This window comes from Enoplosus armatus, chromosome 13 (assembly GCF_043641665.1).
Source record: "Enoplosus armatus isolate fEnoArm2 chromosome 13, fEnoArm2.hap1, whole genome shotgun sequence".
In the NCBI taxonomy this organism is placed as follows: domain Eukaryota; kingdom Metazoa; phylum Chordata; class Actinopteri; order Centrarchiformes; family Enoplosidae; genus Enoplosus; species Enoplosus armatus.
In genome coordinates, this window is record NC_092192.1 from 10,376,573 (window position 1) to 10,389,680 (window position 13,108).

The 13,108-nt window shown below is 41.6% G+C and overlaps 1 protein-coding gene across 1 annotated transcript; it reads left to right on the forward strand.

The window, feature by feature from the left end:
• The first annotated feature begins 589 nt into the window (after positions 1–589).
• LOC139295646 (prenylcysteine oxidase-like) lies at positions 590–6,281 on the forward strand. Its single transcript, XM_070917865.1, has 7 exons — positions 590–698; positions 2,100–2,306; positions 2,903–3,077; positions 3,943–4,154; positions 4,538–4,678; positions 5,094–5,505; positions 6,032–6,281. Exons 1-7 carry the CDS (start codon positions 590–592, stop codon positions 6,279–6,281), a joined length of 1,506 nt encoding a protein of 501 aa, XP_070773966.1.
• Positions 6,282–13,108: the final 6,827 nt, after the last annotated feature.

The window sequence follows — 13,108 nt, forward strand, 5'->3', positions numbered from 1 at the left end:
CTGGATCAGAGCTTCCTCCATAATATTTACATAAAAGTGTAGTCATGGAGAAAATAACCCTAACATAAACCCCTCACTGTTTCCACTGAGGGTGACTTGTGTTGTTTGTGGAGAACAATACAATTGTGAAAACATTTAAAAAGTGCTCATTAGTCAATGTGTTTGGCTACAATATTTCAATGCTGTGTTAATAAAACAGTTGCGGCAGTGTATAAAGTACATGGACTCATTATCTGCCGCGGACCTGCTCAGACGGCGGTGATTGGTCGAAACAAGCCAGTCTTTCCGATCACGTGATGTTGCCGGACGTGAATGTAAACGACTGTCCATTGGTGAACTGATCTGCATCATCGTGACCGTTATCAAGCCATCTTTTGTGCAGTATCCCGAACCCACTTAAAACGCAACCATATCAATTTACAGCGACAGAGTCAACCGACATATATTGCATATATTGCTTTGTTGTGAACATACTGTCCGTGTAAAGGAAAAAGAAAGAGAGACGCTAACGTAGCTAACGTTGCTAACGGTCGCTGCACTGCACCAGCTCGCCTCCTCTCTTCCCGGTGATCTCTCCTCTGTTGCCGCTATGGGCGGCTCTCTGCTCCCGCTGTTCGTCGTCGTGATGTCAGCATGGTCGGCTGTCGGAGACCCGGCGGGATCCGCTCATGTCGACGGAGCTCCTCCGTCTAAAATAGGCAAGAAAAACAGCGTTAAATCATCATAGCTCTCCGTTGAATTTAGCTAATGTTAGCCAGAGGGTTACAAGCTGGTCTGACTGAGAGAAAATAATGTATACAGTTAATTCGCTAACAGGGGTGTCCTGTTTTAATGAGCAGACATTTAATTAGCAGATTCCTGTAGGTTAGCGTATTAGATATACACGTATTCATGTGGGCTCCTGTAGCTACATATGCAGGTGGTTAGGTAGCTAATATTTTATAAGCTAAGTTGGAAGTGATGTTACTTATTTTTTCTATTTTATTAGAGGCTTCCAGTGTTGTCTCATTTATACAAAGATAGTATCCATGTAATAAAGATAAAACCACATGGCAATGTGTTTTAAAGGCAGTCAGCTAGAATTTCTGGGCCCTGTGAGGCCAAGGCCCCCTCCTCTTTCCTCTCAGGCTCACACAACCCTGTTTTCACTGCCAACATCTGAGTCCACCTGTTCACAGCCCACCAACACATACCCACCCATAAAGAGTCTTACATGGTTCACAGTTAAAGCTTTTTCATAGGTATGGCATGGTATGAAATCCTCTCGTTTTGCACCATCAGTACATGTACACTCTGCAACTCCTTAAAGCTTTTTTGATTGACCTTCATTTTGACAAAGGTGCAAGATTGTTTGTGTAGCAACCTAAAGTCAGGTCAAGTCCTAAAGTAACCAAAGGGCAATGCAGTTATCAAGGTACGGTTAAAAATCTGTGCTGAAATGTGCAACAATTTTGTACTAAGGCTACATCTAACAATTAGTTTCATTATCTTGTCCAACCAACAGTCCAGGATATTAAGTAGACAATGATATACGATATTTGAGAGGCTGAAGCAAGGGAATGTTCTTAATTGATCATCAAAGTAGTTGTAAATTCATTTTGTGTTCATCGATGAATCATAAGTAAATATGGAAGGCTGGAGGAAGAGGAAGTAGGAGACTTCCGTGATTCGATATTGGATACACTGTTAAAGGTAAACCCTGCAATGAAAATTTCCAGTGGGGGAAAAAATACTCCCAGAACCAGCGGCTCTGTCTACTTCCCACTACAACATTACCCCAACACTCCCATCAAAGGCACCATTGTTTCTCATCTACATTCCTCTGTCCAGCTGTAGGTACAATGACTGACCAGTAAAAGCTGCAAAATAGCAGGAAACAATTTTTTCTCTTTTTATTCACTCAATTATGATTACTTTATTTCTTCATCCATTTCTACATCCATTTGTAGTCAAGCCATGTATTTAAACACCTGGATGGCACACAATAATCTAAGTATTTAGGTATGATTGATGGTCGTTCGTTTTATAACACATTTTACTGCCAAACCACACTCTGATTTCACACTTTCCTCTCTGTCGTTGGCTCCGATCCTCTCCAGCAATCGTCGGGGCAGGGATAGGAGGCAGCGCCACAGCCAACTTCCTGCGGCAGCACTTTGGCCCTGAGGTCCAGGTGGATGTGTTTGAGAAGGGTGATATCGGAGGTCGTCTTGCCACTGTGACCGTCAATCATAATGACTACGAGTCTGGAGGTTCCATCATTCACTCCCTCAACCTCCACATGCAGGAGTTTGTCAAACAGCTGGGTTAGTTTACACAGCACACGCACACACGACACCCAAGTGGAACCTGCAAACATCTGTTCAGCGTTACAAGCTAAGAAAATTAGTTTCCTGGTAGAAATTAGCTATGTTTTTTTATAGAATACAACAGCAATGAAGATAAGTATGTAACTTGATCAGATTAATTTTGTGCCTCCAGCAGATGTAAGCTGAACAGGAAGAGGGGTCATCAGTCAAGAAAGGCTGATGGTTCGAGTTTAATAAGCAGCGCCACATGTGTGGCTCTCTAACTGGAAGACAAATCATTGTGGTTCTGCATCCAGTATTGAGTGCTCTGCCTACGTAATCAGACCACATGACTGTTCACATGTTATGGTGCATTTTAGGTAGATATTTAAGTCCAAGTTTCAGAGAGAAAGAAGTATATCAATGTTAAATCACAGTTTTTTAAACACGAAGGGAACATTTTCTGTCCATTATGATTTCCTCAGTAAAAATGGACAGGTACATTTTACCTGACCACTTCTAGAGACACATTCCTTCAAAACATCCTCAATGTTAAATTCCTCCCTGTGTGTGTGTGTGTGTGTCTTTGTGTCGTCCCGTGTCCGCCCCTCAAGGTTTAAAGTATCGTCGCAGCGTGGCGGGTAAGACGGCGGTGTTTAACGGTGAGGAGGTGATTCTGGAGGAGACGGACTGGTACCTGCTAGACCTGTTCCGGCTGTGGTGGCGCTACGGCATCAGCTTCATACGCCTGCAGATGTGGGTGGAGGAAATTATGGAGAAATTCATGAGGTACGCCAGAAATATTCATGCCCTTCATGCTGTTTAGTCTCATGGCAGCTGCTTGGCATGCTGGGGTACTTTACAGGATGTAGCTGAACCCTGATCTATGCTGCTGTTGTAGATACGTGATTGGTCTGCTTCAGATTTTCTCCCACCTGTTTCTGGTGTCAGCAGTTTTACTTGATAGTGATGCCAAACAAATTTGCATAGTGATCCAGCAAATCCACTTCCGGTTTAAACCTTCTTCTTGCTACCATTGTTTTCACTCAAGTGAATCAGAGACTGTAAAAACAATTACTTCAGGTATAGAATGAATGTACAACACTGCCTCCCAGTGCTGCAGTCAATGAGTAAAGCCTGTGCTGAGCCTGCAGCCGTAATCACTGCAAAACCTCGACTCAGTGTGTGACTTTCCAAGCATGAGATCTGTATGGTTACCGACAACCATCCAGAAGTGCCACTGTAATGAGCATTCAGTTCTCTTCATCCTCCAACAACAAAATAATACCGTTTAAAACAACAGAATAGATGTTTTCAATCAGCTGGTCCTGTTTCAGATATCAGGTGGTGCACAAAATCACACACCGTTGCCATCACCATTCTCCAACCTCTATTTCCTCCGTCAGGAAATGATTTATCTCTGCATCATTTTGTCTTTCTTGCCTTCTCTCTAACTCAGCAACAGTGTGCCTGTGTATCCCTCCGTCTGTTTCTCAGCCTTTTTTTTTGTTATGGACAGTTGTGATAATCCCAACTTTCAGATAGGAATGAGAAAAAAAGATGAATATAGTATGTCCATTTATAAATCTGTCTACTGATTGACTACTATAATTAATAATTAACCATGTGTTGGGTGTGTGCATGTATAATATAGGATCTACAAGTACCAGGCCCACGGCTATGCCTTCAGCTCGGTGGAGGAACTGCTGGACTCTCTCGGGGGGAGTGGCTTCATCAACATGACCCGGAGGCCGCTCTCTGATTCGCTGCTGGAGCTGGGTGTGTCGCAGCGCTTCATCGACGAGGTCATCGCACCCGTCATGAGGGTCAACTACGGACAGAACGTCAGCATCCCCGCCTTTGTAGGTCAGATGAGTGTGAAGAAATGAGCAGTAGAAGAAGAAGAAGAGGGGCGCGAGGAGATGATGAGTAGGAAAGAGACAGGGAAGAGGAAGGCTGTGGTGCTGAAATTAGGGCCAGTTATGAGCTGAACATCTACGTCCCTGCTGATGTAGGTCAAGAGAGAAAGGAAGAGGGAAGGAAAAGAAAAGGGATACAGGAGACGAGGAAGGGAGGAGCGGGAGGTAGAGAGGAAGAGGAGAGAGGAAAGCGAGGTGAGAGGAGGGGGTGGCCTCTGGGAGCGAGAGAACAGGAAAGTGTGTGGGCAGCTGATAATTGGTTTATAGCACTTGGCACTGTTTGTTGTGAGTAAGTGTGTGTGTGTGTGTGTGTGTGTGTGTGTTTTACAGGCGCTGTGTCTTTAGCTGGTGCCCAGAACAACCTGTGGGCGGTGGAAGGAGGCAACAAGCTGGTGTGCTCAGGCCTGCTGAAGATGGCCAACGCTAACCTGCTGCAAGCACAAGTCAACTCCATCTCCCCAGTCTACTCAGGTACTTTACCCTGATGGTGGCTGAATGGGATCATGTCAAGCTGTAAAGTAAAATGGTGGCTATTGTTGTTAGGTTGTAGTTGTCCTTGTTGTCATGCATTGACCATCATGGTTGACAGCACTACCAGCAACCCGTGAAAGCACCTGGAACTTGCATTTAGTGTCACCTTCTGAGAATTGCCCATTTATAATAGCTACACGTTATGTTTCGCCTTTTCTCCTGTCATAGAAATACATATGTATCATTCTAGTGCTTCAACACGTGTCTGTTGGCACGGACATCTTGAAGCATGAGAAATGTGCTAGAAGTTTCTAGATTATATCTGAGAGTAGATACCAGTGGACTGACTGATATGGATTTGAATCTTAATCGTGTTGTACGGAGTTGACACTGATTTTGTGTGTTTTCCCTGCAGGGGAGCTGCCCCAGTACCAGCTGAGCTTCACCACCGCAGCAGGGACGGGATCAGAGCTGTATGACATTGTAGTGTTGGCGACGCCGCTCCAGGCCAGTGTCAGGTCTGGAGTTCAGTTCCAAGGTTTCACCCCTCCCTTTGACCAGCTCCCTGGCAACTATCACAGCACTGTAGCAACCATTGTCCATGGTTACCTGAACACTTCTTTCTTTGGTTTCCCGGACCCCCGCCTGTTCCCCTTCGCCAGCGTCTTGACGACTGAGACGCCTGATGTGTTTTTCAACAGCGTGGCTAGCGTTTGTCCTGTCAACATATCGACGGGCTTCCGGCGTAAGCAGCCACAAGAGGCCGGAGTCTATAAAGTGTTTTCGCCACAACCTCTGGACAAGGCTCAGCTCAAAACACTCTTCAGGTCAGCCACTTGCATCATGGCTCCTGGCTAAGTAATCGTCATAAGTATTATTTAGACTAGGGCTGCAACTAACTATTATTTTCATTACTGCATAATTTATCTTCTCATGATGTCTCTCGTCATTTGGCACTACATGAAAAGTTAAGGGGTCACCAGAGTTGTTACAATTCATCCTGAGGGGGACTTGAATGGAAATTCATCAAATATTTGTCAATGTATGTCAATAAAAAATTACAACCTCATGGTAGCGCTAAAGGAAAAGTCAGGAGATCACCAAAGTCAGTAGAATGCATCATCATGTATGTAATAGTTGTTGAGATATTTCAATCTGGACCAAAGTGGTCGACCGACCGACCGACCAACATTGCTATGTATAGAGCAACGCCGCTAGTGTGGCTAAAAAGCTGATGTTTACTCATCCAACAACAGCCATGCAACAGTTATCAAACTTGATGACAATGCTCTATTATAATAAGACATTTTTAAAGTCAGAATAACAACTTTGCTCCTTTACTGTATCCCTCAGGTCGTACTACTCAGTGCAGGTGACAGAGTGGCAGGCCTACCCTTGTTACGGCAGCAGCCAGGGACTGCCGCCTGTTGAGCTCCACCCCAATCTCTACTACCTTAATGGCATTGAGTTGGCCGGCAGTGCCATGGAGATGAGCTCAGTGGCGGCCAAGAACATCGCCCTGCTGGCTTACCACCGCTGGAACAGACAGACGGACATGGTGGACCAGAAAGATCTGATGCACAGGATCAAGACTGAACTATGACCCGGTCAACTGAAAGCCAAACCATACTTCAGCAAGTTACTCCTAAAAGTGTTTATGTAGGGAAGCAGAGGAGGGGTTTCCGGGTAACTGTCACTCTTAAAGCATCAAAAGCTGATGTGCATACGTTCAAAGTCTTAACTACACATCGAGCATATCTCCTGCTGAATTTTGAGCCAGAAAATGTCTATATTAGGGTACTAGACTACTGCTACAGTGGCAAAGTACATTTAGAGACACATGCAAGTAATATGTTACTACATACATCTAATGCACCAAATCAATGATAAATATGTTATAATCTGACCCTGCCTTATCCTAAACAAAAAAACAAGGAAGTATCAAAGTCACATCGAGTCTAAAACTCTTTTATTCTCACCACTAAAGACGACTGAAGTCTGAAGTCCTGCACTATTGTCCAAAGGCAATAGATTTTGCTGATTGCTTCGTTCTCTGTGCCAGTGACATTGCAGATATACGAGACATTTTACAGTAATGGTTGAGGATTGATTGCTAATATTAATTAGTGGCTTCATCCAAAAATTAAGCTGCAGGCAGCCTTTCTTTGCCAAGAAATGGGGAAACCAAGCAACCATGGGAAAAACACCAGCTGATATTTGTCTTAGTAGAAAGTGAACGGACTGTTAGGAGAGTTGCTGGTGGTGCGAATGAACGGTTAGGGTTAGGGTTAGGGTCCCAGTCTAAGGTCTAAGGTACTGCGTTGTGTAAATAAATTATCCTGTGTCCAAGTCAAGAAAACACTTTGACTCTCATGGAATCAGTATCAAGAGCATGAATGAGACACTTAGAAGTGGCTGCGTTTGTCTGCACTGTAACAGCTGTGAGATATGAGACAGATCAGTGCAGTCGCTGATTTAACTCTGCCCTCAGGCGCATAAACCTGCCTTCTGTCATATAATCGAAAACAATTGCCGCCCTGCTATTACTGTATATACATTTAAGGCCTGTTAGTGGACTTTTCAGTGACTCATGGTAGTGACCACTGGTGATGTGCTCTATTGCCCCTTTCATCAGACTATTTCATTATCTCCCCTTCCTGCTGCTTTTGTTGCATAATCCAGTGGAAAGAATTTTTTTGGGGGAGTGGAGCCAACAAGCTTTCACACTGGACCAAATAAAAAGCAGAGGACAGATCTGTGGAGCTGCTGCTGGTGGGGATGATGACACTTTTCTTCCCTTTTCTCTCAAGCCTTGATGAGATCCCTGTATTTTTAATAAGCGCTGTAATCTTAGAAAAACACACATGAAGATAGAGGTGGACATTCACTTCCAGAAATGGCAAAGTGCTAAAAAGATGGTTTGATGAAACCATTGACTGTTGATTACGAGAAATTCCTTGTTTTATTCTTTTCTAATTTATGACAGTGGATTTGGACTGAAGTGGATTTCCTTGTCAACTGAGAACCTTGTGACTCCAAAGGGCTTCAGTTGATGGATAATGTGATGGTGTCATGTGTTGAGAAAAACGGCACATCCCTTTAATCTGATGAAATTGTTTCAAAACCCCATGAAGGCGTCTGAAACGATCGGTTGAGCTGAAATGAAGGCTGTTTATTTTTGGTTCTGAACAGCCAACTTTTTGATTTGCTGTAAAACAAATACAAATACGCACAAATGAGCATTATGGAACCATCTTGTCATTCAACTTCCATTTACTGGCTTTTTCGTGTCTTTCCGCTGTATCACACAGTCTTCATCATCAGATGGAGTTTCCTCAGTTGTCTTGGAGATGGAGCTGTTGACATGATTCCACCCATAGCACCTTGCGGACTTCTTGTCTGCGTTGGCTTAAAAGTTAAGCATGATTGAAACAGTGCGATATGGCCTAAAGTTCCTGAAAAGCCTAGTAAGTACACCTTGAGTTGGGATTGTTTTGTCAAAGGACGAGATTGAACTTTCATGCTCAACGTCTAAGCCAACAAGAAGTCCCCAAGTCACCTATCCCCATGACAAGAACAAACCTGATCCACTGATGAAGACTTTGAGATGCAGTTGAGAGTTCTGGAGAGAGAAAAAAATAGTGGACATTGAGGTGAGGTTGTTTTGTCAAACGGAAATTTTCAAGATCAGAATGAACTTTCGTGCTTGTACCAATACAAGTGAAAATACTCCCATTACAAGTAAAAGTCCTTCATCCTACTAAGTACAGATGTATTATCAGCAAAATGTATCAAAGTGAAAGTACTCTGCCGTAAAATATCCCCTGTGACTGATATATTATCATATATGACATTATTGGATTATTCAAACTGATGCATCAATGTGTAAGCAGCATGTTACTGTTGTGGCTTGTCGAGGAGCTCGTTAAACCACTTTATATACAGTTAGATAGTTCAGTCCAGTGTTTCCTAACCAAGGGGTTAAACCCTCTCCTAATGGTCATGATGAGAGGACAGACGATAAAACAACATGCAACATTTTTTGTGAAATATTGGATGATTTTATCTCTTTGGACCTCAAGCAGTTCAAATGAAACCATCTGAGAATTTCAGAGTAGAAATGTCTCTAAGTCTCTGTTGTCATGGACGGACAAACTGAGCAAACTCCATCCACTGAAGAAGACTGAGATGCAATTAAAAGTAGGTAAACCAATAATTTTGTCATACAACAGATTCCACGTGACATCTAACTACAGTCGCTCTACAGACTTCCTGCTAAATACAGCATGTCTCAACATATTTAATCTTCCTGTTAAACAAAATAATGCAGCTGTTTATAATGAATGATGTGCATTAATTATTCTGACTGTTGATAGAATAAAAGAATTGGATGGTTTGCCATGAATGTTTAAAAAGTCCAGCCTCTGATTTACCCCGGGCATTCAGGTTTATTTCCTGTCTATTAATAATTGCATAGAAGAAAATGTACAAAATCTATTTTTTCGCTTGATGTTATTCTGCTGGTGCACAGTCATTTGGAGTTAAATTTTCCTCTTCTGGAATGGGAAGATTTGGGGAAATTATTAAGTGATACGACACTAACGGGGTGTCTAGTGTATGTGGTTGACTCTGCCCGGAAACTCCTGCCACAGTTGTTGCAATGGATAATTTAAAAATGTTGGTGTATAAATCAGATTTGTGCAGTTTAACTGACAACAAGCTGTGGCTTTGTCACTGTGATGTAAGTTTTCATACAAGGCTCCAACTTTGAGACTTTTAAATCTGCCTGGCAGCAAAAGTTCGTATTTATACACTGAATTATTTATTTGTTTTTTTCATTTTTTCTTTGAATCCTTTATGCCCTGACCCTGAAGAAGTGGCCATATCTCGAGAAAATCACCCTACAACTGTCCTCCAGATGGCAAACTATGTCATGTCAAAGACACAAAATGAAGTTCACCGGACCATGGACCGTGAAGATTTAAAACAAAATATATTCTGTATTTTCCAGGGGACCTCCTGTATTTCAAGTATTTGAAATTGAGCAATTCCAGGATGATACTTTATTCATAATCAAGGGTGTAAAACTTTCAAGGAAATGAAAACCTACAACAGAGGCCTTCAACAAAGCGTCACCGCGGCTGTCTGTTTACTATAATGTGGTGCATAATGGGCCCTGTGTCTCCTCCTTCCTGGCTTCCTAGCAGCAAGAACACAATCACAATGCTGATAATGGAATCAAAAGGGAACATTCGAAACAAAGTGTCCCAAGACTCAAACGTGATGCAATTTGGTGCAACATGGGTCACTTGTGCTCCTTTTAAAAAAGGCTGCTTTTTGTTTCAATGCCGCAGAGATCTTAAACCTTTTTCACAAAGCAGGTTTAAAGACTAAAGTAAAATCCAGATAACCCGATGAACCTGCTTCCTGAAACAAGATCAAGAAAGACTTTTCTACTTCATATTAAGTAGCTTTAAAACCATCAGAAGCGACATAAACAACATTTTAAAGGGGAAGCTCAGTTTACTCGTCACAAGGAGACCTCAGCCAGTGAAACTCTAGTATAATGTTGTCTGTGACTCTGGAGGAGGCAGTCTGAAGTCTGAGAAAACAACCGGGATGATGTGAAACAAAGAATCTAAACTCAAAAGGCTCACTTACTGGCTTTCCGAGCTTTCACCCACAACCGCACATTCATTCACATTCAATCCTTGAAAAAAGACGAGGTTTGCCTGTTATCATGTGACCAAAGTACCTCATTTAGGTGACACGATGACATCAGAGCCAGCTCCATTTGCCGAATGAAGACCTTGAAATGTGGTGGAATTAGATTATTTTGTTACATCTATTTTATACTGTTAAATGTCAAAAGCTAATTTCTAGTTCTAGTGATGTTATTGGGGTTTGTAATGTAAACTGTGTTCATGGATTTCATAAGATTTAGCAGACAGAGAGTTTCTGATGAGAGATGCTAATGAGTTGCATTGTGGGAAATGTAGGATCCAGTGCTTTTGAAGCATGAGTCAGCGGAGGGACCAAACATCAAGATATCTCAATTTTGGACCTTTTCTGTTGGTTATCTGACCCCTTTAAGATGTCTGTCTAGTCATCAGTGAATACACTGAGCGTGTTTCATTTATAATAACATAACTTTATTTATATATCATGTAGGGACAAGCTGAGAAAAGTTGGAAGTGATGATGTGGGCAACACCACAAAATTTGGTTTAAATCAAATATCAAGTAATACCAGGATCACTGATATCAATACCGATATACTTTTTATTGTTAAAAGCAGCTAATGTGCTATCATGTAAGTAAAACAACAAGAATGCATTATTAACAGGCAACTTCTGAATGTATTTTAATTATCACCCAATCATTTGCCAAACATGAGGCACTTCTTTTTACTACCCTCTGTTAATTACTTAATCACATACATGTTTAAACACAAGACAGTTTTTAATGGTGAATAAAACATGCTGTATGCAAACTGAAGAGGCGATCACTGAGCGCATGCACACAACATCAGCAGAGATGCAAATATTGCAGCACTAAGAAGAGTGTTCATGCACCCAGGATGTGGTCTAACATGTGATGGATCCATTTTTTTGGTATTGAGTATTGACGCTACTCAAAGCAAGAGTTCGTATCGGTGGTAGATACTTTGGGGATCTATCTGCTTGCTCGAATGTGGGGCTTTCATACAATATCTCATTTCTGTCTGTAAACCATCAATTTATTTTTGATTTTTTCTTCTTGAAACTTTGAATTATTAATATTGATTGTGATTTACAGGCATACATAGACGTTCAATGAAAAAGGCACAAAAATGAGTTAGAATAAAGTAATTCTGCATGTAAATACTCTGTATTATAATTTTATTTCTTAATTTCTTTCTGTTTTATTTGTGTTAAAGAGTGAAACAATATTTTCTTCAACCTTGAACTGTTCCATTGTAATATTTTGAGTGATTATCACTAAAGATTAATTAATTTTTACAGGCACTTGTGTCATTTTTCTTGTGGGTTTCTTTGTTATAATTGGCCAGACTTGTGTATGTGGAGTAAGGACAGTTTAAACGGTGCTAAACAAAGACATAAATGAATGCATAGAAAGTCTGCAAACATTTACCAGGATGAACCTAGACTCCACATAAGTCACGTGGAGAAGCTCACAAATTCCCCAGAACTCACACACACACACACTCCATATTTCATCCCATCCTCATCTGATGTCCCACTCTTGGCAGAGCTCTCTGCCGGCCGTTTGGCGTCTGTGATCTGTGACTGTTAGTTCAATACAGCGAAGGCCTGAAGCTTCAAGCTGCCGCCAGCTTCAACGGACCTGAGTGACCGCACAAGACACTGCCCTCCACAGGCAGATACTGTAGATAGACAGACAGACAGATAGTTTACTCCTTTTCCTTGCCTCAAATGATAGTTTTAGAGGAGCGTTACTCTGGAAGTTTCCCAGCATCTTGTGATGTTACATTGTTCACCAGCTCCGCTGTGGCTGTTTGGACTGAAACAAGGCAGCTTTCAGAGCCAGTACTGTATCAACGTTCATGTATTTCTCCGGAGTAAAACTGAAACAGAAAGAATAATGATGTTCCAGTGTCTCTCGCTTTCTCTGTGACCTTTCTTTCTCTAAAAGCTTCAACTCAGACTAAACTCAGACTAGTACTATTTTTCAAATAATTGATTTGATTTGATTCATTTATTTGTAACTGGTCTTTATCTATGTTGTCAAACTTGGCAAAAGCCCCCTAAAGAATTTATTTTTACTGTGTCATTTTATAGGAATTGGGGAGTTGATTGCTCTTAACTTATCTTTTCACAGTTTTCCACTGGTAGGATTGAATATTACATGTTATGGAGACATGTAATCAATGAATGCCACCTTTGTTTTTTTATTGGTGCAGAAACAAAACACTGAATAGTGACTTTACAGATACAACAATGATAGAAACAGAGACAGACAGAGAAAAACAGGGTGACATACAGAACTTTGCTAATTACGTTTATTCCTGTGTGATTTTGACCACAGCTTTGCATGTTGATTTGATGTTGTTAGTTACTCACGTGGCATGTCCGTTCTCTTCTTATTCAGATACAACCAGTCATCTTACATCACCTTATCATCATCGCTGTTCAGCCCTTTCAATAAACTGTGAAGAGGATTCATCTCCTGTGCTCGTTGTGCCTGATTGCACCCTATCCTCACCCTGGAAACCAGTACAGTCTAGTTACATCCCTGCAATATTTTACATCATAGTAAAGAAAAATGTTATCATAATGTTATAACTAAAGTTACTGGTGTGAAAACATTGACAGAAATGTGTGTCCTTGTGCATGAGAACAAACAAAAAGGGGACCAACTCGCAAAAAAACACTGCTCTAGGGCGCTACTTGTGGTCAAAAACTCCACA

What these genes read in the sequence shown, in the direction of transcription:
- LOC139295646 (XM_070917865.1), top strand. Translation starts at nt 590, where the DNA reads ATGGGCGGCTCTCTGCTCCCGCTGTTCGTCGTCGTGATGTCAGCATGG. An exon ending in CAGCATCCCCGCCTTTGTAG is followed by an intron (nt 4,155 to 4,537) that starts GTCAGATGAGTG and finishes TGTGTTTTACAG; the next exon opens with GCGCTGTGTCTTTAGCTGGT. An exon ending in CATCTCCCCAGTCTACTCAG is followed by an intron (nt 4,679 to 5,093) that starts GTACTTTACCCT and finishes TTTTCCCTGCAG; the next exon opens with GGGAGCTGCCCCAGTACCAG.